This window comes from Thamnophis sirtalis, unplaced genomic scaffold, assembly GCF_051295495.1.
Source record: "Thamnophis sirtalis isolate CommonGarterSnake01/CBP01778 unplaced genomic scaffold, rThaSir2_p1.2 scaffold_10, whole genome shotgun sequence".
NCBI lineage: Eukaryota > Metazoa > Chordata > Lepidosauria > Squamata > Natricidae > Thamnophis > Thamnophis sirtalis.
Window position 1 is genome coordinate 27,157,387 of NW_028261390.1, and position 27,838 is coordinate 27,185,224.

At 35.7% G+C, this 27,838-nt stretch overlaps 1 protein-coding gene across 3 annotated transcripts in view; it reads left to right on the plus strand.

The window, feature by feature from the left end:
- The window catches only part of NR3C2 (nuclear receptor subfamily 3 group C member 2), a 164,724-nt gene that overhangs the window by 5,513 nt on the left and 131,373 nt on the right, over positions 1–27,838 (plus strand). For all 3 annotated transcript variants that reach the window (XM_087724320.1, XM_087724321.1, XM_014066067.2), the window contains exon 2: positions 4,418–6,185. In XM_087724320.1, the coding sequence (XP_087580446.1) occupies positions 4,420–6,185 (1,766 nt within the window). In that variant the 5' untranslated portion in view covers positions 4,418–4,419. The remainder of the gene's footprint in view (positions 1–4,417; positions 6,186–27,838) is intronic.

A 27,838-nucleotide genomic window follows, 5' to 3' on the forward strand; every position in this document is an offset into this window, starting at 1 on the left:
TTTATATTAAAGAGAAAAAACTGAATTAAATAACTGAAAGCATGTGATCAAGAGTATGTCAAAGACAACTAAAGAGAAAATAAATTAATGCTTGCAGGAGAAGGTGTGAATTTGGCAAAATGAAACGTCAATAGAAAACATTTATCCAAAGAAGAATATAAAAGTAATTAGTTCACTTGAACTGCATATTTTTTGGATAACTATGTCTTAAAGATTTATTATTAAAGATATATGTGAATTTATTAATATTAGAATATTGCAAGTTCTTTTTCAGTGTTATTACTAAAATTCTCATGTATAAAAGTGATACATCTTTTGATGTAGATATTTTTTGCTGCTCAATTGGAAAATTATATACCAGTTTTCAGCTGCAATCCAATAGAAGTAAAATCCATTGAATGAATAGAGTTTATTTCTGGATTTTGTAATATAGAACAGTTCCTTAATTATGTGAAGAATAGAGGCTAGGCTGTTATAAACTTACTTTCTGCACTTTGCTTGCCTATTAGTGATGTGTATATGTATGCGTTTTGTGGTAGTCTTTCCAATCTTGCAACTTTTCATATTGTTGGATATTATTTTCATAGTTTCCTAATTGTTTTGAAAAACAATAGTAAATAACAAACTTCAATCAACTAATGGAGAATTATTGCCACATGGATACAAACAAGTACATTTACCGCATAAGAATTCTTACTAAATATTTTGGTACAGGTAGTCCTCAACTTACAACAGTTTGTTTAGTGACCAAGTTAACAACGCTATTTTAAAAAGTAACTTATGACTCTTTTTCGCACTTACAACCGTTGCAGCATCCCCATTGTCACATGTTCAAAATTCAGACGCTTGGCAACTGACTCATATTTATGACGGTTGCAGTGTCCCAGGATCATCTGAAAAACAAAGCCAATGTGAAAGCCAGATTCACTTAACAACCCTTTTGCTAACTTAACGGCTGCAGAGATTCATTTAAACAACTGCAAAAAGTTGTAAAATGGGGCAAAATTCAATTAACAACTGTCTCATTTAGCAACAGAAATTTTGGGCACAGTTGTCATAAGTCAAAGATTGCCTGTACTCTTCCTGATTCATGCAAGTTCTATTATTACTTCTTAAAGGTCACCCAAAGTTTAAATACCAGGTGGGCTAAAAAGATTTTAAAAGTTAGTAATTGATTGATAAACAGCAGAAACTCAATTTAGTTTTGATACATACTTGGCTATGGTAACCAATGTATAGGCAACAAGGATTTGTTTCCCAAAATATGTTTTCCATGTATTTGCTGTAATGGAGAATGTATGCATCAGTCAATTTGTATTTTGATTTAATTGTCAGCAGTTTAAAGTAAACTATCAATGTTGTTTTGTTTAAAACAAATTTAGGGCTCAATTGTATTAAAAATGTAAATCTACATCTTGCTATATTTATATATCTTGTTTTTCCAAATTTCTTTGTTGGTGTTACAGCTATCCCTAATGGATCTCCACTCCTTGGCTAATACTGTTCCTTAATTAAAATAAAATGTGTGTGAAAGCTAATGTTTATAGATGATCAAATTTCTTCGACCTACTGAAGGCTTTACAGCGCGGGTGTCAAACTGGATTTCTTCAAGGGCTGGATCAGCATTGTAGTTCTTCTCCTTGGGCTGGGGGATCTGGTACAGGGAGCGGGGGGTGATGGGACAGATGCCTCCTGTAGCAATTTGCTGGCTAAAACAGGATACAGGGGGCCCTCCGTGCAGCCCTTTTTTGGCCAGCGGAGTGCTGCAGGAGACAGTGAAGGCCAAAAACAGACCACATGGCCGCTTTTGGCTGGCAGAGGCACCGTGGCCGGTCTTTTGATATTTCCAGGCTAGCCTTGTGGGCCAGATTTAAGCACCCCATGGGCTGGATCCAGCCCGCAGGCCTTCAGTTTGATATTCCTGCTTTACAGTATCTTCTCAAGTGAATATAGCTTAATAATTTCAGTTCGTAAGAGTGTATCTTAAGTTCTTAAGACTATATCACTGCTTTCAAATGTAAACATACATATAAGGATTCTGCCTTAGATATGAAAGGTCATGAATTTGAAGGCATAGGGTTAATTGTGAAGGGTCCTTGGTGCTCTCTGAGCTTTCTTGCTTTCTTGCAGATGTTTCATTACCCTAACTAGGTAACATCATCAATGCTAGTAAGGAGTGCTCTTTGCTGTCAGTTTATATTCTGGTGACTTGCTTGTCTATGTGGGTTAATTGTTAAGGGTTAATTGTGTTGCCCCACTGCCTGCTGAGTTTACAGGTTTGTTAGATTGTCTATATAGACATTTAGATAAGAATTCAGGATCCTTCAGAAAGAAAACTATTTTGATGTATACTGAAATTCAGATTGATAAAAGCGTTAAAGCATTTAAACAGGAAGTAATAATTTGGGCATATTCTGGGAGTGATGGGACAAATTGTAATTGCTTGTTTGTGCTTTCAGGATCCCGTTTGGGACAGCTGCTGCTGCTTCTGTTGTTGAAACACTTGTGTAAAATGGGGAGTTACTTTGTTATTTTGGGGTAATAGCATTATTTGAGGCTGAGAAAGGGGCAACTCGATCAGAAGTAAAGGATTTCACCATAAGGTGTGGGACTGTTTTACTGCTAAATTATATTCAAATTATTTGCATATCTATAGTAAAATACTAAATTCAGAAAATGTTTCATGGCATGTACAGTGTTGTACTAAAGGGAGTAATGTAGCACTCTTAAGTTAATGGTTCTATCTATCTATCATCTATCATCTATCTAGCTATCTATCATCTGTCTGTCTGTCTGTCTGTCTGTCTGTCTGTCTGTCTCTCTCTCTCTCTCTCTCTCTCTCTCTCTCTCTCTCTCTCTCTCTCTCTCTCTATCTATCTATCTATCTATCTATTATCTTACAGACAGACAGTCAGATTCTAAAACACTTTTTCTCCAGCATACAGTGTGGTGTTTCTTTGGTGAATGGTTCTTTTAAATAATATAGTATTTTATAGGACATTCTGGGCTGTCCAAAGTTGGAATGAACCATATATTATATAAAATAGTTAATCTGTCTAACCAAAATAACAATGCTATAAATCTTTAATTAATTGTTTCATGTTTTCATGTTTTTAGGCCACTGTTTTCTCACTCAAGGAGGGGATCTAGGCAGTGTAGAGTATAATCAACAAATAAAACAACATACAAAGTTAGCATCAGAATATTAAAAATAATAATAATTATTTTTTTAGAATTATGAGGTATAAAATTTCAAAGAAATAAAAAAAATCCAAGATGGCCATTTAGCATCTTGAAGCTGTGTTTAGAATGCAGTACTGCAGGCTACTTCTGCTGATCACCAGCTGCCAGCAGTTTGGCAGATCGAATCTCACCAGGCTCAAGCCTTTTATCCTTTTGAGATTGGTAAAATGAGGACCCAGATTGTTGGGGACAATATGCTGACTCTGCAAACCACTTAGAGAGGGCTATAAAGCACTGTGAAGCAATATATAAGTCTAAGTGCTATTGCTATTGCTTAACAAAGGCTCTCAGGGTGCCAGCCAATCCCACGATTACAGAGCCAAGTTTTGACCCCTTTATGGAAGACCAGAAGAGTGGGAACCCTCCTAACCTCTGGGGGAAAGGTGGTCCATAATGAGGAGGCAGTGGCAGAGAAAGCTCTTCCAAGACCTCACCAGTCAAAATCCTTTGACTGATAGGATCTGCACCATACCTTCCTTGCACAACTGAGTGAAATACAAATATTTCATAAACACAGCTTTGCATTTTTATAAAATAATAATTTTCTCCATACGGCTTCAAATAAGATGTTATGTTTATTTTGCATATTATTGAGCAACATCAACATGGATATATGCTTTTAAAAGGTTGTTATTCTGTTGTTAAGAAATCATGGAAAATGTACAGCATCATTTGCTTTTGAAATCTTTATTATAATGTTTTTTTTAATGGGGGATGGATTGTGGAAGAAAGAGATTCTTACTGTGTGGGAAATATTAAAATGTAATACTTGTTATCAGTGTACATTTTAATACAACTAAATATCATCCTTTACTAAAAAAAGAAAATACCAAACTTAAAAATGAAATGTACTCTGAGGTCATTTTATTTACTGTCAGTAGCATAGAATATGAAATAACTCTACAAAATTTACATTTTTGGGGCTTATAATTTTTTGCAAGCTCCCCATTTATTACAAGATAATAATTTTTGTGTTTTTAATTGTTAGCCACTGAATGAGTGCATAAACAGCAAGTCAGATGTTTACCTATTTGAAATAATTGTCACTATGTTCAGTAAGTTTTACCCTTACTTAATCATGTCTAGGAATGCAGCCACCATTCTTTAATACATGAGAAAAGTGATATATGCACATATATATTTACCTAAAAACTTGATGTTTTCTTTTTTTTAGATATGGAGACCAAAGGCTATCGCAGTTACTCAAAAAGTCTAGATATGGAGAGGCGCTGGAGTCAAGGTTCCCAATCTATGGAGTACACTCCTAAAGGAGCAGAAGAACAGTCCGAAGAGAGTAATAATTACATGGAGATTGTAAATGTGAGCTGTGTTTCTGGCACATTTCCAAATGCCAGTTCTCAAGGAAGCAACAAAGAAAAACCTGAGCTAATTTCGTGTCTTCATCCAGATCATAGTCAGCCGGCTATTTTACCCTGTGATATAAAAACTGAGATAGACTCCAAGGAACTTTCTGCCACAGTAGCTGAATCAATGGGTTTATACATGGATTCTGTAAGAGATGCCGATTTTACCTATGATCAGCACAGTCATCAAGGAAACTTGATTTCTGCAAAGATGTATCAAAATGTTGAGCAATTAGTAAAACTCTATAAGGAGAACGGCCATCGTACCTCTCCCTTGAACACCCCAAGTAGGTCCTTGAGACCTCTAATATCAGACTGTGCAAGCTCTGTGAATGGTGGCATTGTACCATCTATCATCAAAAGTCCTAGAGTGTGCCACGAGAAGAATTCTTCTGATTGTAGTCCTCAAAGCATGACTCCTTCAGTATGCAGCCCTCCTGGAATTAGTTCTGTATCATCAACTACTTCCACTAACTTTACAAATTTCACCGTAAATAGTCCAATAAACCAGGGAACACCTTTGCCATGTTCACCTAACATTGAAAACCGAGGTTCAATGTTACATAGTCCTCCACATACTAGCAATGTAGGATCTCCTCTTTCTAGTCCTATAAGTAGCATGAAATCACCTATTTCAAGCCCTCCTAGTCATTGTAGTGTGAAATCTCCAGTTTCAAGTCCTAATAACATTACAATGAGATCTTCAGTATCTAGCCCTGCAAATATGAACTCAAGGTGCTCTATTGCCAGCCCTTCCAATGCCAACAATAGATCCACTCTTTCTAGTCCTGCAGTAAGCACTGTGGGATCTTCAATGTGTAGCCCTGTAAATGGTGCAGTGACGTTTCCAGCATCTAGTACATCAGTTGGACCTGGTGCTACTCAAGACATGGTTCCTAGTCCAGATTCAAAAGAGAATAAAGGTGCTTCTGAAATCATATTTCCTAAAATAGAGGAAATAGAAAATGCCATCCCTATCAATGAAGTAGCTAATCAGATGACTGTTGCTCAGTTTATAAAACCTGAACCAGATGGGATGTTTAGTAGCTCATGCCTTGGAGAAAATAACAAAATCAATTCTGATCCCCCATTTTCAGTATCAATAAAGCAAGAATCAGCTAAACATTCTTGTTCTGGTGCTTCTTTTAAAGGGAATCACATAGCAAATCCCTTTCCATTTATGGATGGATCATATTTTTCTTTCATGGATGATAAAGACTACTATTCTCTTTCTGGGATTTTAGGACCACCTGTTTCATCCTTTGACGGAACATGTGAAGCTAGTGTGTTTTCAAATTCTATAGGAATTAAACAGGAGCCTGAAGAGAACAACTATTATCAAGAGAGTGCTCTACCTTCCTCTGCCATTATTGGAGTCAATTCTGGCGGACAGTCATTTCACTATAGGATTGGTGCTCAAGGCAGAATAGCTTTATCACGGCCTGTTGGTAGAGAGCAGCCTTTTCAGCATATGAGCTCATTTCCTCTAGTGGAGTCCTGGAAATCACATTCTGAGTTGTCTGGCAGAAGAAGTGATGGGTATCCAGTTCTAGAATATATTCCAGATAATGTGTCAAGGTAGGTTTGCTTTATTACTGAATATCTAAAGCGGGGGAGGAGAAAACCTTTTGCTGTAAGATTGTTTTTGATGCTACTTTTTTCAGATCTGATTATATATATACATTGCAATATGTGTAATTAAAATACTTTTAAAAAAATTAATAATTGTTTTCATAACTGTTTAGCGGTGGTACCGCATAATATTTCCCTGACTAAATTTAAAATGAGTTGCAAAATACTTCAGCAACATTATTTCCCTGTTTTTACTGCAAGGATTGTTATTAATGTAGGCATTTTCAAATGTCTTCTGGAAATAAAAAGGTAGCAAAGATTAATAGCTTTAATTAAGGACTGTAGGACAGAGCAGTTTTGCCCATTTACAACATTATGTGATTATTGTTTTCATATAAAAAATAATAAGTGTACATAGGAAACTAGAACCATAACCCAGTTTAATCAAGGCTTGCTCTTCTAAATTCTATGAAACCATTTTACAATCATAATAGTGGTATAAAGATAATTTCTTTTGTATTATACTACATGGTGACTACTAATAACTTATTTTGATGTATTTTATATTTCCAGTGACATGATAGCAAAAACCTTCCCTTTGTATTGCTCTTCCTGGCTTTTTCTTTACTCTCCAGTGGTTGGCTTTCTCTTCTATTACTGTGTTAGATTTTTTTTCCAGATTTCATTAATATATTCCTCACTGGAACCTTTATAATCCTATGTACATTAACATGTGAAGCACCAATATATGCAATTTAATGTTAAGGCATACTTAAAATGAAAAGCCACTCTGAGACAATAGAGAGAAACAGACCATGTTCAGTGTTGAAAAATACTTTTTTACTGACTATGATGCTCTTAATTGCAAAGTAGTTTCTTCACTCAGTGAGATTCTATATACCATATTTTTCGGACTATAAGAGAAACTGGTGTATAAGATGCACCAAGATTTCAAAAAGGTAAGTAAGAAAAAACGTTTTTGTCTTCCCCGGCCCCCAAGAGCACTCTGCAGGCTTCAGCAGGGCTGGGGGAAGGCAAAAACGCCCCTGTTTTTGTGAAAAACAGGCCATTTTTCTCAAAAGGGGTCATTTTTGCCTTCCCCCAGCCCTGTTGAAGACTGCAGAGTGCTTCTGGGGGCTGAGAGAAAGCAAAAACGCCTCTGTTTTTTAGAAAAACAGCCCGTTTTTCACAAAAATGGAATGCGGGGGCAGGGCTTCGGGAGGCCAAAAATGGCTATATTTGGTGTATAAGGCACACCAACATTTCCACGCTCTTTTGGGGGGTGATGTGCATCTTATACTCTGAAAAATATGGTACTTCATGAAGTTTATGGATAGTTTTATGAGAGAATGTTCTAAAGTAGAAAAGAAAAAGAATAAATTATAGGTAGTCCTCAAGGTATGACCAGTTGAGTCCAGAATTTATGTTGTTAACTGACACATTTACTAAGCGAGTTTCGCCCCTTTTTACGACTTTTCTTACCACAGTTGTTAAGTGAATAATTGCAGTTGATAATTTAGTAACACAGTTCTTAAGTGAATCTGACTTCCCCTTTGACTTTGCTTGTCAGAAGGATCACAGGGCCTTGGGTCACTGCAGCAGTCATAAATATGAAACAGTTTCCAAGCATCTGACTTTTCATCACATGATCATGGGGATGCTGCAAAGGCCAAAACTGAAAAACAGTCATAAGTCACATTTTTCAGTGCTATTGTAACTTTGAACCGTAACTAAACGAACTTGAAGTCAACTTTGAACCGCCACTAAACGAACTTGTACACCTTTTCATAGTGGTAATTTCTACCTGAATCTCCTGCCTTCCAAATCAACTACTTATTAACAGAAATGGCACAATTTCTACTACTTTATTTTACACAATGTATAATTGGAGTATTACAGATAACTAATTATAGCTTTATTTCCATTACTCTTAATCAGCACTATTTTATAATCCTAGTTTTGGATTTCAGCTTTTTATTTTTTACTGTTGCATCCATTCTTTTTACTTCTTCTCTACTTCTTAGTTGAAGAATGCTCATTTTTTGAAATCTAATTTTTTAAATTTAAAAAATATCTGTTTTTGCCTTCAGTGTGTGTGTGTGAGAGAGAGGAAGGGAGGGAGGGAGAGAGAGAGAGGGAGAGAGAGGGAGAGAGAGGGAATGCATTCAGAATTGAAGAGAATCTTTTGATATCGTCTCCGAATACCTATTTTTGCAATTATTTCACCTTATTAAAGCTCTTGGAATCCTATTCTTATATTTCTGTCTCTATTAATGTTTTAACACTTTGAAAAATTTTTAAAACCAAAGATTTTATAAAGTTCTTTCTTCTTCATGAGCTCTACTATAATATGTGCTTTTCATATTTTATTATACATATTAATATTTTTTCACTTATCTATTTATAATGAAAAAATATACTAGTGGATCACTTTACTATTAAATTGTATTATACTGGTATAATAGATCTTTCACATCTTTTATAACTTAAACAGAAAAACCTAAACATCAGCACTTCATGTGACAAATGTAGTTTTATTCTTAGTTTTATTTTATCTATCTCTTCATAGGATGCATGAAGCATATATTACTTCTTCTTTGAGGAAGACATTCTTATTAATGCAGTCATTGGGTTTCTATATCCATTTAACAAATTTCTTCTGACTTATTCTATTAAATTGTTTCTCAGAACATTTGAATTAATGTCTGAATGGTATTATAGTTAGGATCTCGGCATTTACTTTTATACTAGTATTACTTTTATGTAGCAGAGTAAAATGAACTTTTTAAATATTCTATACTTCAATATCACAAGATTGAAAATTTTGTCCAAAATGTATCTGATTATTTTTGTTGTTTGTGGTAGCTTCCAATTGGATTGTGCAGTCCTTTTCGCTACAATATACAGGTACTTAGTGATTGTCTCATTTAGTGAAGTGTTCAAAATTATGAGTGTGATGAAGAAATTACTTTACAACCAATCCTCACATTCATTACTTTCACAAGTCTGTAAAGCAAAGGAAAGCTGAAGTAAGATTATAAGTAGAGTTGCCGTTTCTTGTAGTGACCGCTTTGCTTGATAACTAAATTAAAGGTATCAGTTGTGGTCACTAAGTGAGGATGATATGTATGTTGATACATTAATGATGTTATTATTTTGGATTTAACTTTGTTATGGTTATATTTTAGCATTGTGCCTGAACATATATTAAGTTGTAGGAACAAGATCCCAGTTTAACTTTCATAAAATAACAGCAAACTTCAGTGGTTAAAAATATGATGGACTTCTTTTTATTATATGTGTTTCAGTAGAAGCTGAATTGCCATGTGATTTTTATTTGGATTGAGGTTGCATCTTGTACCATAAGATCTCCCGACTTTGTCATTCTGTGATTCTATATCTATATAAATTAATTAACTTCTGTAATACTCATGGTAACATTTAAGTATATGGAGATGATATAGTATGGTAGGTTGAATTTGCTTTAGTTCCCTGATTTGAAGGATTATTTAGTGATTGATCAAATGTTTTGGCTGTGGTAATTATATTGAGCTTGCTAGTACTTTCTGATGAGATGAGTCCTGAAATAAGCATGCAAAATATTTTTGCTAGCAATAAATAAATAAATATGTATATGCTTTTCCGAATGAAATATACTAAAATAATTAATGTATTATGTTAACTGGAAAGCTAAAATTAGATACATAAAAAGATCAAGCTATTTTTTTTTGACCATCTTTGTATTATTTATCCTGGAAACAAGGACCTGGAATATGTCCTTAAAGGTATCAGTTCTTGAATGCAAAACCCCAAAGGATCACTAGATGGCAGAACAGGGACACTGAAAATGATCTGTTGTCATGCAGTGGTTGTCTAGATTTTGGCAGCCAAATATCTGCCAAATATTTGGCAGTCCTCTATGACCATACTAATTTCTCTGAATTTAGGGCATCTAATCTGACAAGGTGATCTTCTGGGAAAAGACTGAACCAGAAAAATTTCCAATACCTTTGGATATTTTAGTGAGAAAAGCTATTATGCTACACTGTGTTTTACATGATGCCTAACTATCTTATAACTTTTCTCCAATATAATTAAGTGATAAAAATTCTACAACATACGTCTGAATTTAGTAAATAAAAAATAAAGGCACCCTAATATTAACACCAAAAGAGTTGTGATTACTTACATCAGTCAAACTCGTATCATCATAGCGGCATAACCTGAACTAACCTGAACGTAGCAGAACGTTTTTCTCCTTTACTAAACCAGGCATGGGTGTGGTCAGTATGTGATGCATCTGGCCCGTGGGCCGTGAATTTGACAGTCCTGATTTACATAAAATAATCCAGGTTTAATTCTGAAACAAAATAGTTGTCTGGAGCAATCTAATTTTTATAAGCATTAAAATTGCATCGAAAGGAAATGAAAATTTGCATTGTAAAATGGAAAATATCCCATAGAAAAATTAAGCAATAAAAATTTATTTCTCATTATTAACCAGGTCTCCTTGGGTTGGACAGAAGGATATGCAAACCTGGATTACTACTTCCTATAGTTCAGTGGTTCTCAACCTTCCCAATGCTGCAACCCTTTAATACAGTTCCTCATGTTGTGGTGACCCCCAACCATAAAATTGGTGTCTCGGTTTCTAAGACCATCGAAAATATGTGTTTTCCGATAGTCTTAGGCAACCCCTGTGAAAGGGTCGTTCGACTCCCAAAGGGGTCCCGATCCACAGGTTGAGAACCACTGCTATAATTATTTGATAATTAGTTATATCATAGCTTCAAAACCTAAGGGACTGGTTTGGACAAAACTCAGCAGCACTTTTTCATACAGCTGTTGACAAAAATTGGATTGCTAACGATTGCTAACATTGATCGCCAATGTCCGATGATGGATATGGTACAACAAGAAGAAGAATAGTTATTTGAGCTGAAATAATGGTTTTTGATCTTAGGCATGAAATTGTTAGAAATTATATTTTTAAACACTTATCTTTAGCCAGAATTATGATGAGTTGTGCATGTAGAATAATTAGAGATTTTATTCTTCTTGGTTCATGGAAAAATTTAGAAGAAAAATTAATAAAAGTAGGCTTCATGTTTTGGTAGGCAGTTTTTCTACTATTTATTGTTTTGAATCATGAAAATTAGATTTATTCAGATTTAACTAAAAACCGATTTACTAGATTACAGTCATTTTTCTATTTATATTAATGAAATTTTGTAAGATAGCTAATTTTTCTTATGAAACATTTTATACATTGCATTTTTATTTATTAGTTTTTAGGTATATTCATAACTTTTCTGCATTAGAAACTGTATTATTCCTTTTATTTTGGTGTAAGATGCCAAGGGAATAAAAAGTTGTACTGTAATATATGCAAAACTAGGATAGAACGTGGAAACATAGAGCAATATTTTCTGCTCTGTTTGAATTTTCTATAAAACTAAAAACTGTCCATCATTCCAGGAAACGCTATGACTTTTCTTCACAATTATTTTCAATGGCCTTCGGAGGCCTTGTAATTGAATAGGTACATAATTTCATTAAGAGCTTTTTCATGACTATTCCTTTTTATAAAACTAAAAGTTCAAAGCACGCAATGAATAAAAGGAATCTCTGTGTGTTTTCATCTTCACTAGAAGACAAGCACCATTATTAATATTCTATTTACAATTTTTAAACATATCCTGAAGTATAGGCACTTAAACATTCAGCTATAGTCATTCCCATTGAAGCAGTAATTATATTCACAGGTTGTCATGCCAGGAAAACCAGGAAACTGTCAGCTGATAAGAGAAGGAAGCAAAAGAAATAATATGTGTGATAGAAGAAGATGTGTTCCAGGCGAAAAGCCTAAAACCATGTTTAAAATTGTGCTTGCTGGAAAATTCTAGGAGTTAAGTTCACATACACATTTTAAAGTTGCTAAGGTTGAGAAACACTGGCATAAATGCTCTTCAGTAGTATATTAAACTACAGCAGGGATTTCCAACCTTGGCAATTTTAAGACTTGTGGACTTCAACTCCCAGAGTTATTGTATTGTATTGTATTTATTGCATTTCTATGCCGCCCTATTCCCGGAGGGACTCAGGGCGGCTTACAAACCAAAATAGGGGGGGGGATACAAACAGGAGGGAAAAACAACAGACACACAACTACAAACAATTTAAAAAGGCACTCAACAACCACACAATTCGAGCGGGGGCGGGCACCCATCAGCCCCCGGCCTGTCGGAACAACCAGGTTTTAAGGGCTTTGCAGAAAGCCTGAAGGGTGGTGGTGAGTTCCTCAGCCCACACATCTTAAAGTTGCCGAGGTTGGAGACTCCTGAATTGCAGCATCAGTTTGGAGGCTGGATTGTGAACTCTGGCCATTAGAGCTTTTATAATGCTGCTAATATTTTTGGTTTACTTAATTCTCAGTGAGATTCCAAATAATGTTTCCATTTCCGATTCCTGAAGCCTTTGTAAGCTTTTGAAAGACTTTACTTTGCTTATCCTATAAGGCTTAAAGCCAGAAAATGTTATGCATGTCACTTTAATTATTGAACAATATATGAAAAATCAAAATGCAGTGTTTTATTAAAATGTGCACCTGAGTGAACACAGCTCTAAACTTGTGAAAATACCAGACACTTAATTTTCCAAAAGTGGTTTAGGAAAATGTCTTAGTTGCTTGAAAAAAATAAAATAAAACAGAAGAGATTGGTCTTTTGCATAGCTTCGGGAAAACTTGTCACTTAAAAAATAAGTTATTTGTTCGTAAGTTTCCAAATAATCAAATATTGTGCATAATGTAAATTCTTGATGTATTATCAAAAAGAATTTGGCACATTGCATAGAATCCTATCTGATTTCAGTAGGGTAATGCATGAGCTAGGCTGTAGTCTTAAACTCATGTACCTGCAAACAAGACAGTGAAATATCTGCCAGAGGACTGGACAATAAATCTGTAATCCCAGCTATTGTATTCTGTAGCAAATACAAATGTTAGGATGAGGTGGTTAGGGACGCAGGTTCCAGGCCACCATAAACTATGGTAATTTAACTGGATGACACTATTTTCAGCCCACCACAGCTAACTCAATTTTTGTTATGGAGAGTTTGTATACACCATCTGAAGCTCCTGGGGGGGGGGGGGGAATCAGGTTATACATTGAAAAATAGACTAAACATAAATATATATTGACTTATTGATTCCCAAATACATATATTTATATATTTTGATTATAATTATTTATTTGATAAATCACCTTTGATATGCCAATCATTGTACAAAATGTAAAGCATAATGTATATATAGGTTTGTGTTGTGACTCAGCAGCAGCTTGCTGTGAGTTGCGTCGGGATGCAGGAATAATGAGCAGCTGTTGCTCGTTAGGGTAGTCTTCTGCAGATAAAAGACGGATGGTGCCACGCCTTAGTTGCAGAAGTCAATGTTCATTCGTGGTTCATCGTTCGTTGTGTGTGGTTCATCGTTTCGAGATTCAAAGAGGCACTTGGATAAGTGATTTGCTTTCTGTAAACCTGATTCAAATAGGCACTTGGATAAGTGATTTGCTTTCTGTAAACCTGGTTTGCTGTAAGAGCTTTTTGTTTTTGCTTTTGCTGTGTAACTTTTTGCCAGAGACTTTATCTACGTTTATTTTTGGGCTCACAGTGAACTTGAGCCGGGACTGATAAAGCTATTTCCTTTGAAGTTTTGTCTGACTGTCATTTGTGAACGAGCGAAGAGCGGGGTCAGAACAGGTTTGTATAGGTTTACAATCTTCTGGTACAAAAGGAAAAAAGTGTGATGAAGGAAAAGCAAGCCTTCAGATAAGAATCCACATTCTTAAGAGATAGACGAACCAAATGGGTTTCAATCCACCATAATACTTACTCAGAATTCTGTTCAGGAAAAAAAAAACTTCTTACCAAAAGAGCCTTTGATATCCTGGCTTATATCTGAGCCCAGAGAATGTATTTTTCCCCACCTTTGTGGTCCCAGGGCAGCTATCACAACAATGATGCCATGAGTTTTATTTTTTATGAGGTTTCTGCATTTTCTATTGCCCTACTTCATGCCCAAGGAACAACTGGAATTATAGTTGCAATTCCCTGTTCTAGAGCCGAGGTGGCGCAGTGGTTAGGGTGCAGTACTGCAGGCCGCTTCAGCTGACTGTTATCTGCAGTTCAGCGGTTCTAATCTCACTGGCTCAAGGTTGACTCAGCCTTCCATCCTTCCGAGGTGGGTGAAATGAGGACCCAGACTGTGGGAGCGATATGCTGACTCTGTAAACCGCTTAGAGAGGGCTGAAAGCTCTATGAAGCGGTATATAAGTCTAACTGCTATTGCTATTGCTATTTCAAGCAGATATTTGCAATGTTGCAAAGTCTGCAAATATTTAACTGGGGTGTGCACAAGTTGAAAAAAAAAACAGATCAGGACAACAGTGGTCTCTTGATTTGGATTTTGTTCTTCACTTAAAAAAAAAAAATCAGGTTTTGACTTTTACCCCAAATTCGGCAACCAGGCAATTATATTAGCCAATCATTTAAAAACTGCTTTATAAAAGCATTATTAAGAGGCTGTTACAAACCCTAATGTGGTATGCTGTCATATTTGTTCCCTGGTTCTGGATACTTCTTTCCCCTATGCCTGTTACAACTTGTTTCTGAAGCTTATCATTTTCATAAAACTATACAAATTGAAATACCTGTGCCCTGCAGAAATGGAAATTGCATACAGGAATGCTTCCATTTTATAGATTGCTTAGAGGAACGATAGACTTTATTTTGAAAATATTACTTGTTCTTGTCGAAAGAAGATCTTTGTGCTTATGCTGGCTGACTCCCATGGGCCTTGCTGAGGGAATTGCATTTACAATAACTGCCAAATGAGAATGTCCATATTGATTTTTAGATTCTAGAGATAGTCTAGAGATGACGCAACACCTGAGACCCAAACAAATTCCTGAAAAATAATGTTTGCTTCAGCAGAATTCAAGGAATCTGCTATATACATGATGTACTTAGTAACTGCTTAACTTTATCAGTAACTTTAAAATTTCCAGTTCTTTTATTTATGTTCCCCCACTCCCAAATCATTTGTATTCTTTGTTAGTCTGCCAACTTTTTAATGGCTTTAAGTTACGCTTAGTCTTCCTCCGGAAATCCAGAGACATGGGCGGTGACACAGTTGGTTCACAGAAAAAAAAACTGGCATAGAAAGATGTTAGGTATGTAAGACAGTTCAGAAAAATATCTCATTGTGTTAATTAGTGCCAATTCAGGAAAGTGTTTTTATGTCAGCATGTATGCATTTGAGCATCTATTTAAGTAGTTCCTTTAAAAAATGTGCGTGAAATCTAAATATCTCTCCAGCTGGAAACTAGTTAACTGAAATGAGGAATGTGTATAAGGATCCTTTTCCTTTACAAATGCGTAGTTGAAGAGTAAGGTTGAAAGCTATAAACTGTATAGAATTACAGAATTTTATTTAGGTAAGAGTTTGGCTTTGCTTCAGTCAACTGGGTTTGTGTAGAAGACTTGCATTGTCAAGCACGGAAGCAAATATTTCAATGAAAATCCAGAAGTTTACTTATTGGATTATAAAGTTTGAAAGTTTACCAATGGAGGATTTTCTTTATATTTAAGGAATATCAAATTGGAGTCTGTGTCCACATATGGAGAGTCTATTTGAATAATTAAGATCCAGACTCTGATGGGCTCCAGCCCACCTCATTCCTAGCCAATGTAGTACTAAGTTAAAAATTATTGTCGAGATGAAGGCATCTCTGCACATCTGTACTATTGATCACTGATGTTGAGAGTTTTGAACTGGAACCTTTCCAGAGAAACTGTTCTTTATTTTGCATCCCTTAAGGTCTCAAAGTTTATTGGATACAGATTAAAATAGATTTCCATTTTTATTCATGCTGAATCAATGCACCAGCAGTTGGAAGGAAGGAAGCAGATTGCCTGTAAGAGTTTTTAAAAGGTCAGTGGTTAATTAGTTACCAAAAGAATACAGTTTATTTCATTTGTTGTGGGTTAACATGGCTATAATTTTAGTTATATGCTTGTTTTATGCTCTAAACTCTGTTTTGTATATACCTATTGGAAAAAGACTTTTTTCAACTCTTAAAAATAAAACACTAGGTATCCCTATTTTTACACTGCTGTATGTGGTATTCCTATTTTCTATATAAACTGATTTATTCCTCTAATTTAATTTGAATAAAAAGTATATACACATTCCAAATTAATTATCTCCTTTTTTCCCTCCTTCTGTTTTGGTCCCTCTTTTTGTCCCCATACATACACACAGACAGACACACAAATTCACTTCTCGCCTTTATGGGTGGTATGTGTCTTCCTCAGTCTTGAATCCTCTACCAGAGGTCCAGGACTTTGAGGTTTCTGCATTAATATCTTAGTTTTTCTGAACTGAGAGCTTTGATGTTTCTAAAATCTATTGGAACCACTATCTTAGCTTAGTGAGAAGCATTCTTACAGCTCTGAATGTTCTTACCACTAGTGGAATCAGTTTGGTTTTTACTTTCCACATCCTTTCTAGTTCTTCTTTCTATTTCTCCAGCTTCTTATTCTCCTTCTTGATGTTGCTTTTACTTGGCACCACTACATCTGTCGCTACCGCTGTCTTCTGCTGCTTGTCTACTACCAAAATGACTGGTTGATTGACTAGTGCAGCCACTGGTAGAATTTCCCAGGTCTGAGACCTTGGTTATCTGGTACATTCCAGGCAAGTTCTTGTCTGGTCATGGCATTTCCTCTATGTTCCTCCCACGTCTGCTGATGCCCCAGGCATTTTCTCAGCACTTCATTTGGGTTGCCATCTTACTGATGTACTGCTGGGTGCTTTGGGCTTCATCCAGAATAATGACTTTGACAGTCACTGGACCACACATACACCACTCTTTCTGTCTGGTGTACAGTCTCTGGATGTAGAACTTTGGGTGGAAACTTCCATAGATTGTGAGGAACTTCTGGGTTTTCACATCAGCACCTTCCATGTCATTCTTTAGCTCGCCCAAATAACAGGATGTGCGTGCACAACCATACACAAACACACACGCCCATAGAGAGGGGAGAGAGAAAAAGAGAGAGAGAGTTAAATGAAAATCACTTGTACAATGTCTTCTTCTGAATTAGTTTGTGTCTTTCAAGTAAATGATATTACTTTATTTTAAAAATTGATTTCACATTCCATTATCATATTACAAGGGCTTCTGGTTACTAGAAAATTATACTTAAGAATAAAAAAATTCTGAATGATTCCTAATATCATGTAAGTGAACATTAGTTTTTTCCAAAGAGACATTAAAAAAAGCATGCATTTGTGTGGTTTTCTGGGTTTATGTGTGTTTGTTTGCATATATATATATATTTGAAGGCACAGCTAAACACTTCCCTAGTGAACTGCCTTAATTTTGCTTGTGCTACTGAAGCGGGTCACACTAATGTAAACCTAGCAATCACTTTCCATTTAGTTTGGATTCCTGTAGCTTGTACATTTCCTTATTTTGGCTCATTATAACTCCAATACTAGAACAATTTCTGTTCAGGATGCAAAGAGAAAACTCCAGATTTGAAAATATTTTTATCTACTGAAAACCTCTGTTGTTGCTTAGGACCACTAATATACAACAAGAGTTTTGACTTTCCAATGTTATCTCAATTTTTTGGTTAATTATCACCAAGGCATAAAGGAAAAATGCAATTTTTCATAAATATCTTTGCCAGCTTTGAAAACTATATTCCTTGAAGAGAAGAGAGATTAAGAGACAAGAAGGTAAAAATATTGCTGAATTAGAAAATAGTGCCTCAGCTAGATCTCAGTTGCCTTAAATTAATATTTGTTATTAATCTTGTTCATGATAGGTTAGCAAAGTAGTATTTTTATATTGAAATCCCAACATTATATTTACCAAATTATTTTCAAATGCATTGTAGGTTACAACAAGCCAGATTGGTGCAATGGTTAAGGCACTAGGCTAGAAACCAGGAGACCCTGAGCTCTACTCTACTGTAGGCCTAAAGTCAGTTGGATGACCTTGGGCCAGTCATTCTCTTTCAGCTCTAGCAAGAAGACGAAGGCAATGAAGGGACTGACCTCTATAAGCTTAGCATGTATCAGTTCATTTAAAACATGAGTGTCCAAACTTTTGGCTTTCCTGGGCCTCATTGAATGAAGCATTATCTTGGGATGCATATAGTTAATGTATATAAGTTACATAATAATGATAGAAGTTACAATCTTATGGGACCGCATTGTTAGTTGTCCAGGGCAGCATACTCCTGTGGCTGTGCATTGGTCATATCTGATCTAAAGGTGGAAGGGACAAGTCCTGAAGAGAATAACATGATGTAGTCAGGAAAAAGCTGAATTGTTGGATGACATAAAGTCTTTAAAGGATATTCTGCCTTCTTTGGAAATTGAAATAATAGGAAAAAAAATCCAGTATATAAATAGTGGTAATTAAAATTAAATTCTGAAATGTGTTAGTGAGAATTTGAAGATAATATGCTCAGTTAATCACTAAGAAGAGTTATAAAAAGTGAAGAACAAATGGTACACAATTTGTACCATTCAAAATCTGCTTATCCTCCTTTCCTTAATTTTTACCAGGTTAGTCATAGTATAGTCTCCCTTCATCCAAAATTCTCCAAAATTAGAGGTTTTCAGCAAATTTGTTATTTGCAGTGGTGCAGTGGTTAGAGTGTAGAGTGCAGGCTACTTCTGCTGATGGTCGGCTGCCTGTAATTTGGCAGTTCGAATCTCACCAGGCTCAAGATTGACTCAGCTTTCGAAGGTGGATAAAATGAGGACCCAAATTGTTGGTTGAGGGCAATATGCTGATTCTGTAAACTGCTTAGAGAGGGCTGTAAAGCACTGAAAGCGATATATAAGTCTAAGTGATATTGCTATTGCTATATTATGCTGTCTTCATAATGAAGTGAATGTGTGGGCTGGGAAGATAGGATGAAAGATATTTTGGCAAATCCACTAGTGATCTATATAATACCTTAAAGTTTTTAACAAAATTATTTTTTATTTGATTTTTTAATTCCCCCCCCCAATTTTTTAAAGAGCAACAATATCAACAGAATTGGCTTTCTTCTATCATTTTTATTTTGAAAAAAGAAAAAGAAAATTTAGATCCAAACTTGGCTATCATACTGTCTACCCTTCAGTCAAGAACATTTATGAAGAAGTTAAAAAGTAGCACTCTCAAATTTCTGAAATACTTTGCTTCTTCTTTTACTTCATTAAGAATGTCCATTTATTTCTCTTCTTGCTTTCTACATTTTAAGGACACTAAAAATACTCTTAGGTAATAAAAACCACAAGAGATTTCTGGAAAGATCTTTTTAAACAAGGTGAATGGTCAGCTAAATGGCAAATGTGGTTCAGGTCAAGTAAGCATGAAATATACATTGGGGCAAAAAAAATGTTACTTACATATACACTGCTGAGATCTGTTCTGCCCATTACTAATCTGTCAAAAGAGCCTGCAAGATGACTGTTTAAGTGATATTTGTTTTTCTACTTTCTTGGATTTTATTTGTTTATTTTGTATGTTTACATTATATAGTTATTTTATTTTGGATTATTTTTAAATATACCAAATGATAAAAACTTTTAAGATTGTTAAGATTTTTATTTATCTATTATTTATCTGTTGTATATGAATGGGTATATGTATATATGTATTATGCTGTCAATCTCCCCTAAAAATGACTCTGGGTGGCTTACAGGTTATAAGGTTGTATATTTTATATGAATATGTGATATGTTCACATCAGAAATATGGCTAGTTGCAACTTTTGAAAAATGGCACATTAGGTAAAGTTTAAAAGAGGACAACCAATGATCATAAGATACCCTGCTACCAAACAAATTCAGAATGGGGTTCTTTAGCTTAAAGGCAATTATCAAATCATCAGAAAGAAATACTTTCTCTTTCCCAAAAGGCAGGGACCAGATCTCAATTGGTGAAACTGCTTGGAAAGAGATCTGGAATAGGCAGAACCAATGCATATTTAACCCGTGGAAATTATTATCACAAGGTACATGTGTCTCTATCTTGGGTAACTTTAATTACATTGGAAAAATTCTTAAGAGTGTAGAAGTATGAAGACTATTAGTTTTTACCCAGTTTTATCTTTGGATTAGAGACTATAAATTGTAGGAAAATAGTATATGTCTACTTTTGCACGTGAACATCTCAGAGAGAGTCCTTCATTGTTTCTAGGGTGGGCCTGCGGACCAGATCTAAGCCATCCATGGGCTGGATCCAGCCCATGGGCCTTGACTTTGACAACCTATTTTAACTAACAAAAGGATTATTTTTGATTTGCATTATGGTTATAAAGTTGTACAACTGTTGGTGTCCAGTTGTGGTTAGTGGGGGTTTCAATTCATGCAGAAAAAAGTCTACATTTAATCCATTGGCCTCAGAGTACATAATGCAATATTTCTAACATAACTATGTATGAGAAATGCCGATGGAAAGAATACTGTGGGTTTTTTTATATCTTGATATGAAGCACTCATAGCAAATCTGGAAATACTTCTTATTTACACAGCCTTCTCTTACTCTTTTTCGCAGTGGTGTGAAATTTGCTAATAATTGTGCCACTATCTCTGTGGAAATGCTTTATTACTACCATATGATTATATGATATTGCGTTAGAACAAAATACAGTATATTATTTTTTTAAAATAATACATTTTGAAATGTGCTTTAGTTGTGTTTCCAGTTAATTTATGTGTTTTCCAGTGGAGTTAATTAAAATTTACAAGTTCTACAGGTGAAACTCAAAAGTTCATTTATTTCACTAATGCAACTTAAAAGGTGAAACTAATATATGAGATAAGACTCATTACATGCAAAGGAAGATAGTTCAAGCTGTGATTTGTCATAATTGTGATGATTATGGCGTACAGCTCATGAAAACCCCAAATCCACCATCTCAGAAAATTAGAATATTACATGCAATCAGTAAAACAAGGATTGTACATAGAACAATATCGGCCCTCTGAAAAGTATAAGCATGCATATATACTCAGTACTTGGTTTGGGCCCCTTTTGCAGCAATTACTGTCTCAATGTGGCGTGGCATGGAAGCTGTCAGCCTGTGGCACTGCTGAGGTGTTATGGAAGACCAGGATGTTTCAATAGGGGCATTCAGCTCTTCTGCATTGTTCGGTGTCATGTCTCTCATTTTTCTCTTGGGAATGCCCCATAGATTCTCTATGGGGTTCAGGTCAGACGAGTTTGCTGGCCAATCAAGCACAGAAATCCCATAGTCGTTGAACCAGGTTTTGGTGCTTTTGGCAGTGTGGGAAGGTGGGAAATGAAGTCAGCATCCCCATAAAGCTTGTCTGCGGAAGGAAGTATGAAGTGCTCCAAAATCTCCTGGTAGACGGCTGCGTTGTCCCTGGTCACCTCAGCAGTGCCACAGGCTGATAGCTTCCATGCCACGCCGCATTGAGGCAGTAATTGCTGCAAAAGGGGCCCAAACCAAGTACTGAGTACATATGCATGCTTATACTTTTCAGAGGTCTGATATTGTTCTATGTACAATCCTTGTTTTACTGATTGCATGTAATATTCTAATTTTCTGAGATGGTGGATTTGGGGTTTTCATGAGCTGTATGCCATAATCATCACAATTATAACAAATCACAGCTTGAACTATCTTGCTTTGCATGTAATGAGTCTTATCTCATATATTAGTTTCACCTTTTAAGTTGCATTAGTGAAATAAATGAACTTTTGCACGATATTCTAATCTTTCGAGTTTCACCTGTATATAATACCTCCATTAAGTCCACCCATGCTTTATTCCTTTCTTTAAGTATTTTAGATTTCCTTTACTGACTTAGCTGAAAATGGCAGCTAAGATTAAATGTTATTTTATGAAGCTATCTCCTGGTATGAACTCACTGAGTTCCTTTTAAAAAAAAGTGCTAATGTGAGATGCTACTGCAAATGAGACAAGAATAAAAATGACCCTGGTTGGCAAAGAAGAAGGAAAAGCTGGTAGAAAACGGATTTTTCTCCCCCTTGGTAAATCTGCAGCAGAAAAATGTGGATCCACATTTCTTTATTAGTTCTATGGAATAGTCTTGGGATAGCTGTAGAAGGAAAGAGTAACTAATGAACCTGTTGTTATTTCTCTATCCCAAACTATATTATATTTAGCAAATGGAAATATAGATGTATGCCCTTGAGCTGAAAAGAGCATTTCAAATGGAAATCTGAAGAACCTGAGGTTGCTGTATGGAATATAACAGAGGTTTCAATGAATAATTAAAAAGTGAAAGTAATAAAGTATACAGCACAGCATGCAAGATATTGTAACTCTGCCTTAGGGTTGAATACTTTCCATTACTTTTAATTGTTGCCCAGGTTGACCTTCAAAGTCTTTTCTGGCAGATAATTTGTTATGGTAAGAAGAAGTTTAGTAAACATTTCAGCACAAGATGTGGATAGGTTCCTAGGATTATATAATATTAATCTTTTCAAGACGTTCCCCAGAGAGTTTATTTGGTTCCTACTCTTTTTCAGGTTTATCTTAAAAGAAAACAGTTTTGTATATCTTGCTAGCCAAAAGAGAAGAATATTCAATTGCTAATGTTTGACTGTGTGATTCTGTCCAGATGTTTTTTTTAAGAAGGCAGGAGGAGAACCATACATGGCTGGACTGAAGGAGGCAGGTTTAAATCCCTGACTAATTACAAAAGTTATTAGCTTATTGATTATTTTAGGCCTTCTTCACTGTGTCTTTACCGAGAGATGTATCATTGATTGCTAATGCTAATTAATTAAAAATTTGTTTGAACACAATTTTAAGATTCTTTTTAGCTTCTAATATTCCAATCTAGTAGTGTATTGTATCTTATATTGTGGATGGCTCAAATACTCATTAACTATTATAGTTATTTAAAAATGTATTAGAATAACACATTCATTTCTGGATTATAATAATAGCATAGTTTATATTATTTATGGGTGAAGTGAAAAAAAAATACTGGACAGAAAAAGCTGAAAAAATACCCTTTCCTTCATTGTTAATAGTGACATAATATATTAGTAATATGGATAATATATTATAATTCAGATAAAAAAGAATTGTTATAATTTACTTATTTATAGATAATACCGGAGTTAAAACTATATTATGATTTTCTTACTATCATCATGGTCAATGTTCCTTCTAAGCTGTGCGCCTGCACAGCCGCACACATAACAAGAAAACACCGTACAGAAGTTTCAAACTGCAGCGCAGTGTTTCTTTAAATGTGACTGAAAATATCCCCCCACCCTCCCTTCTCTCTCTGCACTGAACTCTCTCCTCCATCTGGTGATTGGTGAAATCAAGGAAGACTCTGCCCGGAGACCAATGACGCTGCAGAAGGGAGAATTCCCATTGATCCTATGGGGCTTCATCGGTTCCTGGGAAAACGTGATTTGCTGGTTGTAGCCTGTGTTTCTCTGCACATCCGGGGTTTCTCAGGCATTGCGTCGTCTGAAGTCCCGTTCTGGACTGGGCAGTCTTTCTGCGATCCCTTCACTTTGGGGAGAGGGAACCAGTGTGGAATTGGACTGCCTGAGCCAAAGGGATCTTGAGACTTGATTTTTGAGCAGTACCAATCCTTTCTTTCCTTTCCCTTTCTGTCCTTCTTCTACCTTCCTTAACTTTTCCTTTTCTTTTTCCTTTCATTTCTCCTTTTCTTTTTCCTTTCCTTTCATTTCTCCTTTCCTTTTTCCTTCCCTTCTTTTCCATTTCCTTTCCTTTTTCCTTTTCTTTCTCTTTTCCTCCCCTTCCTTTTCCTTTCCTTTTTTCCATTTCCTTTCCTTTCTCCTTTCCTTCTTTCCCATTTCCTTTCCTTTTTCCTTTCCTTTCTCTTTTCCTTTCCTTTCTTCTTTCCCATTTCCTTTCCTTTCTCCTTTCCTTTCTCCTTTCCTTTCTCCTTTCCTTTCTCCTTTCCTTTCTCCTTTCCTTTCTCCTTTCCTTTCTCCTTTCCTTTCTCCTTTCCTTTCTCCTTTCCTTTCTCCTTTCCTTTCTCCTTTCCTTTCTCCTTTCCTTTCTCATTTCCTTTCTCCTTTCCTTTCTCCTTTCCTTTCCTTCTTTTCTATTTCCTTTCCTTTCTGCTTTCCTTCTTTTCCATTTCCTTTCCTTTCTTCTTTCCTTTCTCTTTTCCTTTCCTTTCCTTTTCCTTTCCTTCTTTTCCATTTAATTTCCTTTCTCCTTTCCTTTCTCCTTTCCTTTCTCCTTTCCTTTCTCCTTTCCTTTCTCTTTTCCCTTCATTTCTCTTTTCATTTCCTTTTCCTTTTGCCTTCCCTTCCCTTTCCCTCCCCTCTTCATCCTTTCCTTTCTTCTTTCTCATTTCCTTTCCTTCTTTTCTATTTCCTTTCCTTTTTTCCTTTCCTTTCCTTCTTTCCCATTTCCTTTCCTTTCTCTTTTCCTTTCCTTTCTTCTTTCCCATTTCCTTTCCTTTCTCCTTTCCTTTCTCCTTTCCTTTCTCCTTTCCTTTCTCCTTTCCTTTCTCCTTTCCTTTCTCCTTTCCTTTCTCCTTTCCTTTCTCCTTTCCTTTCTCCTTTCCTTTCTCCTTTCCTTTCTCCTTTCCTTTCTCCTTTCCTTTCCTTCTTTTCTATTTCCTTTCCTTTCTCATTTCCTTCTTTTCCATTTCCTTTCCTTTCTTCTTTCCCATTTCCTTTCCTTTCTCCTTTCCTTTCTCCTTTCCTTTCTCCTTTCCTTTCTCCTTTCCTTTCTCCTTTCCTTTCTCCTTTCCTTTCTCCTTTCCTTTCTCCTTTCCTTTCTCCTTTCCTTTCTCCTTTCCTTTCTCCTTTCCTTTCTCCTTTCCTTTCTCCTTTCCTTTCTCCTTTCCTTTCTCCTTTCCTTTCTCCTTTCCTTTCCTTCTTTTCTATTTCCTTTCCTTTCTGCTTTCCTTCTTTTCCATTTCCTTTCCTTTCTTCTTTCCTTTCTCTTTTCCTTTCCTTTCCTTTTCCTTTCCTTCTTTTCCATTTAATTTCCTTTCTCATTTCCTTTCTCCTTTCCTTTCTCCTTTCCTTTCTCTTTTCCCTTCATTTCTCTTTTCATTTCCTTTTCCTTTTGCCTTCCCTTCCCTTTCCCTCCCCTCTTCATCTTTTCCTTTCTTCTTTCTCATTTCCTTTCCTTCTTTTCTATTTCCTTTCCTTTTTTCCTTTCCTTTCCTTCTTTCCCATTTCCTTTCCTTTCTCTTTTCCTTTCCTTTCTTCTTTCCCATTTCCTTTCCTTTCTCCTTTCCTTTCTTTTTTCCTTTCTCCTTTCCTTTCTCCTTTCCTTTCTCCTTTCCTTTCTCTTTTCCTTTCCTTCTTTTCTATTTCCTTTCCTTTCTCATTTCCTTCTTTTCCATTTCCTTTCCTTTCTTCTTTCCCATTTCCTTTCCTTTCTTCTTTCCTTTCTCTTTTCCTTTCCTTTTCCTTTCCTTCTTTTCCATTTAATTTCCTTTCTCCTTTCCTTTCTCCTTTCCTTTCTCCTTTCCTTTCTCCTTTCCTTTCTCCTTTCCTTTCTCCTTTCCTTTCTCCTTTCCTTTCTCCTTTCCTTTCTCCTTTCCTTTCTCCTTTCCTTTCTCCTTTCCTTTCTCTTTTCATTTCCTTTTCCTTTTGCCTTCCCTTCCCTTTCCCTTCCCTCTTCATCCTTTCCTTTCTTCTTTCTCATTTCCTTTCCTTCTTTTCTATTTCCTTTCCTTTTTCCTTTCCTTTCCTTCTTTCCAATTTCCTTTCCTTTTTCCTTTCCTTTCTCTTTTCCTTTCCTTTCTTCTTTCCCATTTCCTTTCCTTTCTCCTTTCCTTTCTCCTTTCCTTTCTCCTTTCCTTTCTCCTTTCCTTTCTCCTTTCCTTTCCTTCTTTTCTATTTCCTTTCCTTTCTGCTTTCCTTCTTTTCCATTTCCTTTCTTTTCTTCTTTCCCATTTCCTTTCCTTTCTTCTTTCCTTTCTCTTTTCCTTTCCTTTTCCTTTCCTTCTTTTCCACTTAATTTCCTTTCTCCTTTCCTTTCTCCTTTCCTTTGTCTTTTCCTTTCCTTTCTCTTTTCATTTCCTTTTCCTTTTGCCTTCCCTTCCCTTTCCCTCCCCTCTTCATCCTTTCCTTTCTTCTTTCTCATTTCCATTCCTTTTTCCTTTCCTTCTTTTCTATTTCCTTTCCTTTTTCCTTTTCTTCTTTCCCATTTCCTTTCCCTCCCACTTCCTTTCCTTCCTTCCTTCCTTCCTGGGGGAGGAGACCCTTTTACTCGTTGCCCCCCTCCCCAACATCTGCTCTGATGGCAATTATGGCTAAAAAAAATTCAGGTGCTCAGGCATGAAAATGTGCTGCTCAAACACTATACTTTTCCGCACACACTGAAAAAAAATTAGAGGAAACATTGGTCATGGTATACAGTACTTTTGTTCCGCAATGGCACTTGGTTGGTTACATACTTTGTAAAATTATAGTTGATTGATTCCTAGTAGCCATAACTCTGAATTTGTTGATTCTTTCTTTTCTTGTTCACCAAACTATACTTGATGTAATAATGTTGCTGATTAGCTATCTGGTTTTGGACAGATAGGGACTAGTAGTTAAATGTTTTACTTTCTCCGTAATTCTTGTCCTCTGGTACTCATTTCTAATATATTTTTAGTGTGCAAAAACTGATTGAAAATAGACTTTTTTCATAAAGATACACAAGAGAACCTTACTGATAAATACATTCTGTTTAGGTTCTTGGTATAGATGTATGCTCAACCATGTAGGCTTTATCTAGATGCCTGTCTTGTTATAGTAGGATAGGAATATGCTTTCCAAAGGTACATCTAAAGATCATGAAAAAATTAATATAGAGGAACAACAGCAATTGATTATATCTGATGCTCCATGGCTGTTTCCAGAGCAACAGTCTGAATGGGCAGGACAAGACTGGTGTTAAACCTGCCAGCAGCTATTTAAAGCTAACAAGGCATGAACGAAGGAAGATGAATCCTTGTGCTTCTCACAGAAGACTAAAAATGGGCGAACTTGTTATTGATCTAATGATCTAAGAGTGAGGATGAGCCAACAATGGAAGCTTTGCCCCTTGTTTGGATCTTGACACTACAGAAAAAAAAATAGAGTTCTCAAGATTATAATTCTCCCTTCTTTCAAGCAAGAGAGAAAAATCAGTTTTCTATATTACTGTATTTATTAACTAAATTTGTAGGGTAACCATCTCAAAAAATATGACTTTAAGCAGTGTACAGTACAAAAACATTATAGCATTAATACAAGTACAATAAAAAGTTGAAAATATAAAATGCTGGGTAAGCACTGTAACATAACAACCAAAAGGGAATTCTACTCAACTGCCCAAAATGGCTGGGGGGAAAATGGGCTTTAATGGCTTTCCATCTTTTTGCTTCTTCTTTCCATCCATGCTTGCTTTCATCTTGTTCAGCTGGGACCTTCCTTAAATATCTATTCTTTGGATGCTGAAACTTCAACAGTTTTAGGAAAGAAGCAGCTGTGTGAGATATATCACTCACACAAACAGGAAAATATTAAACAAGCCAAAGAAATAGTACCATTACAAATAAATTTTGGATTAGGAGGTCAAATGATTATAAAAAGCAGCAGTCC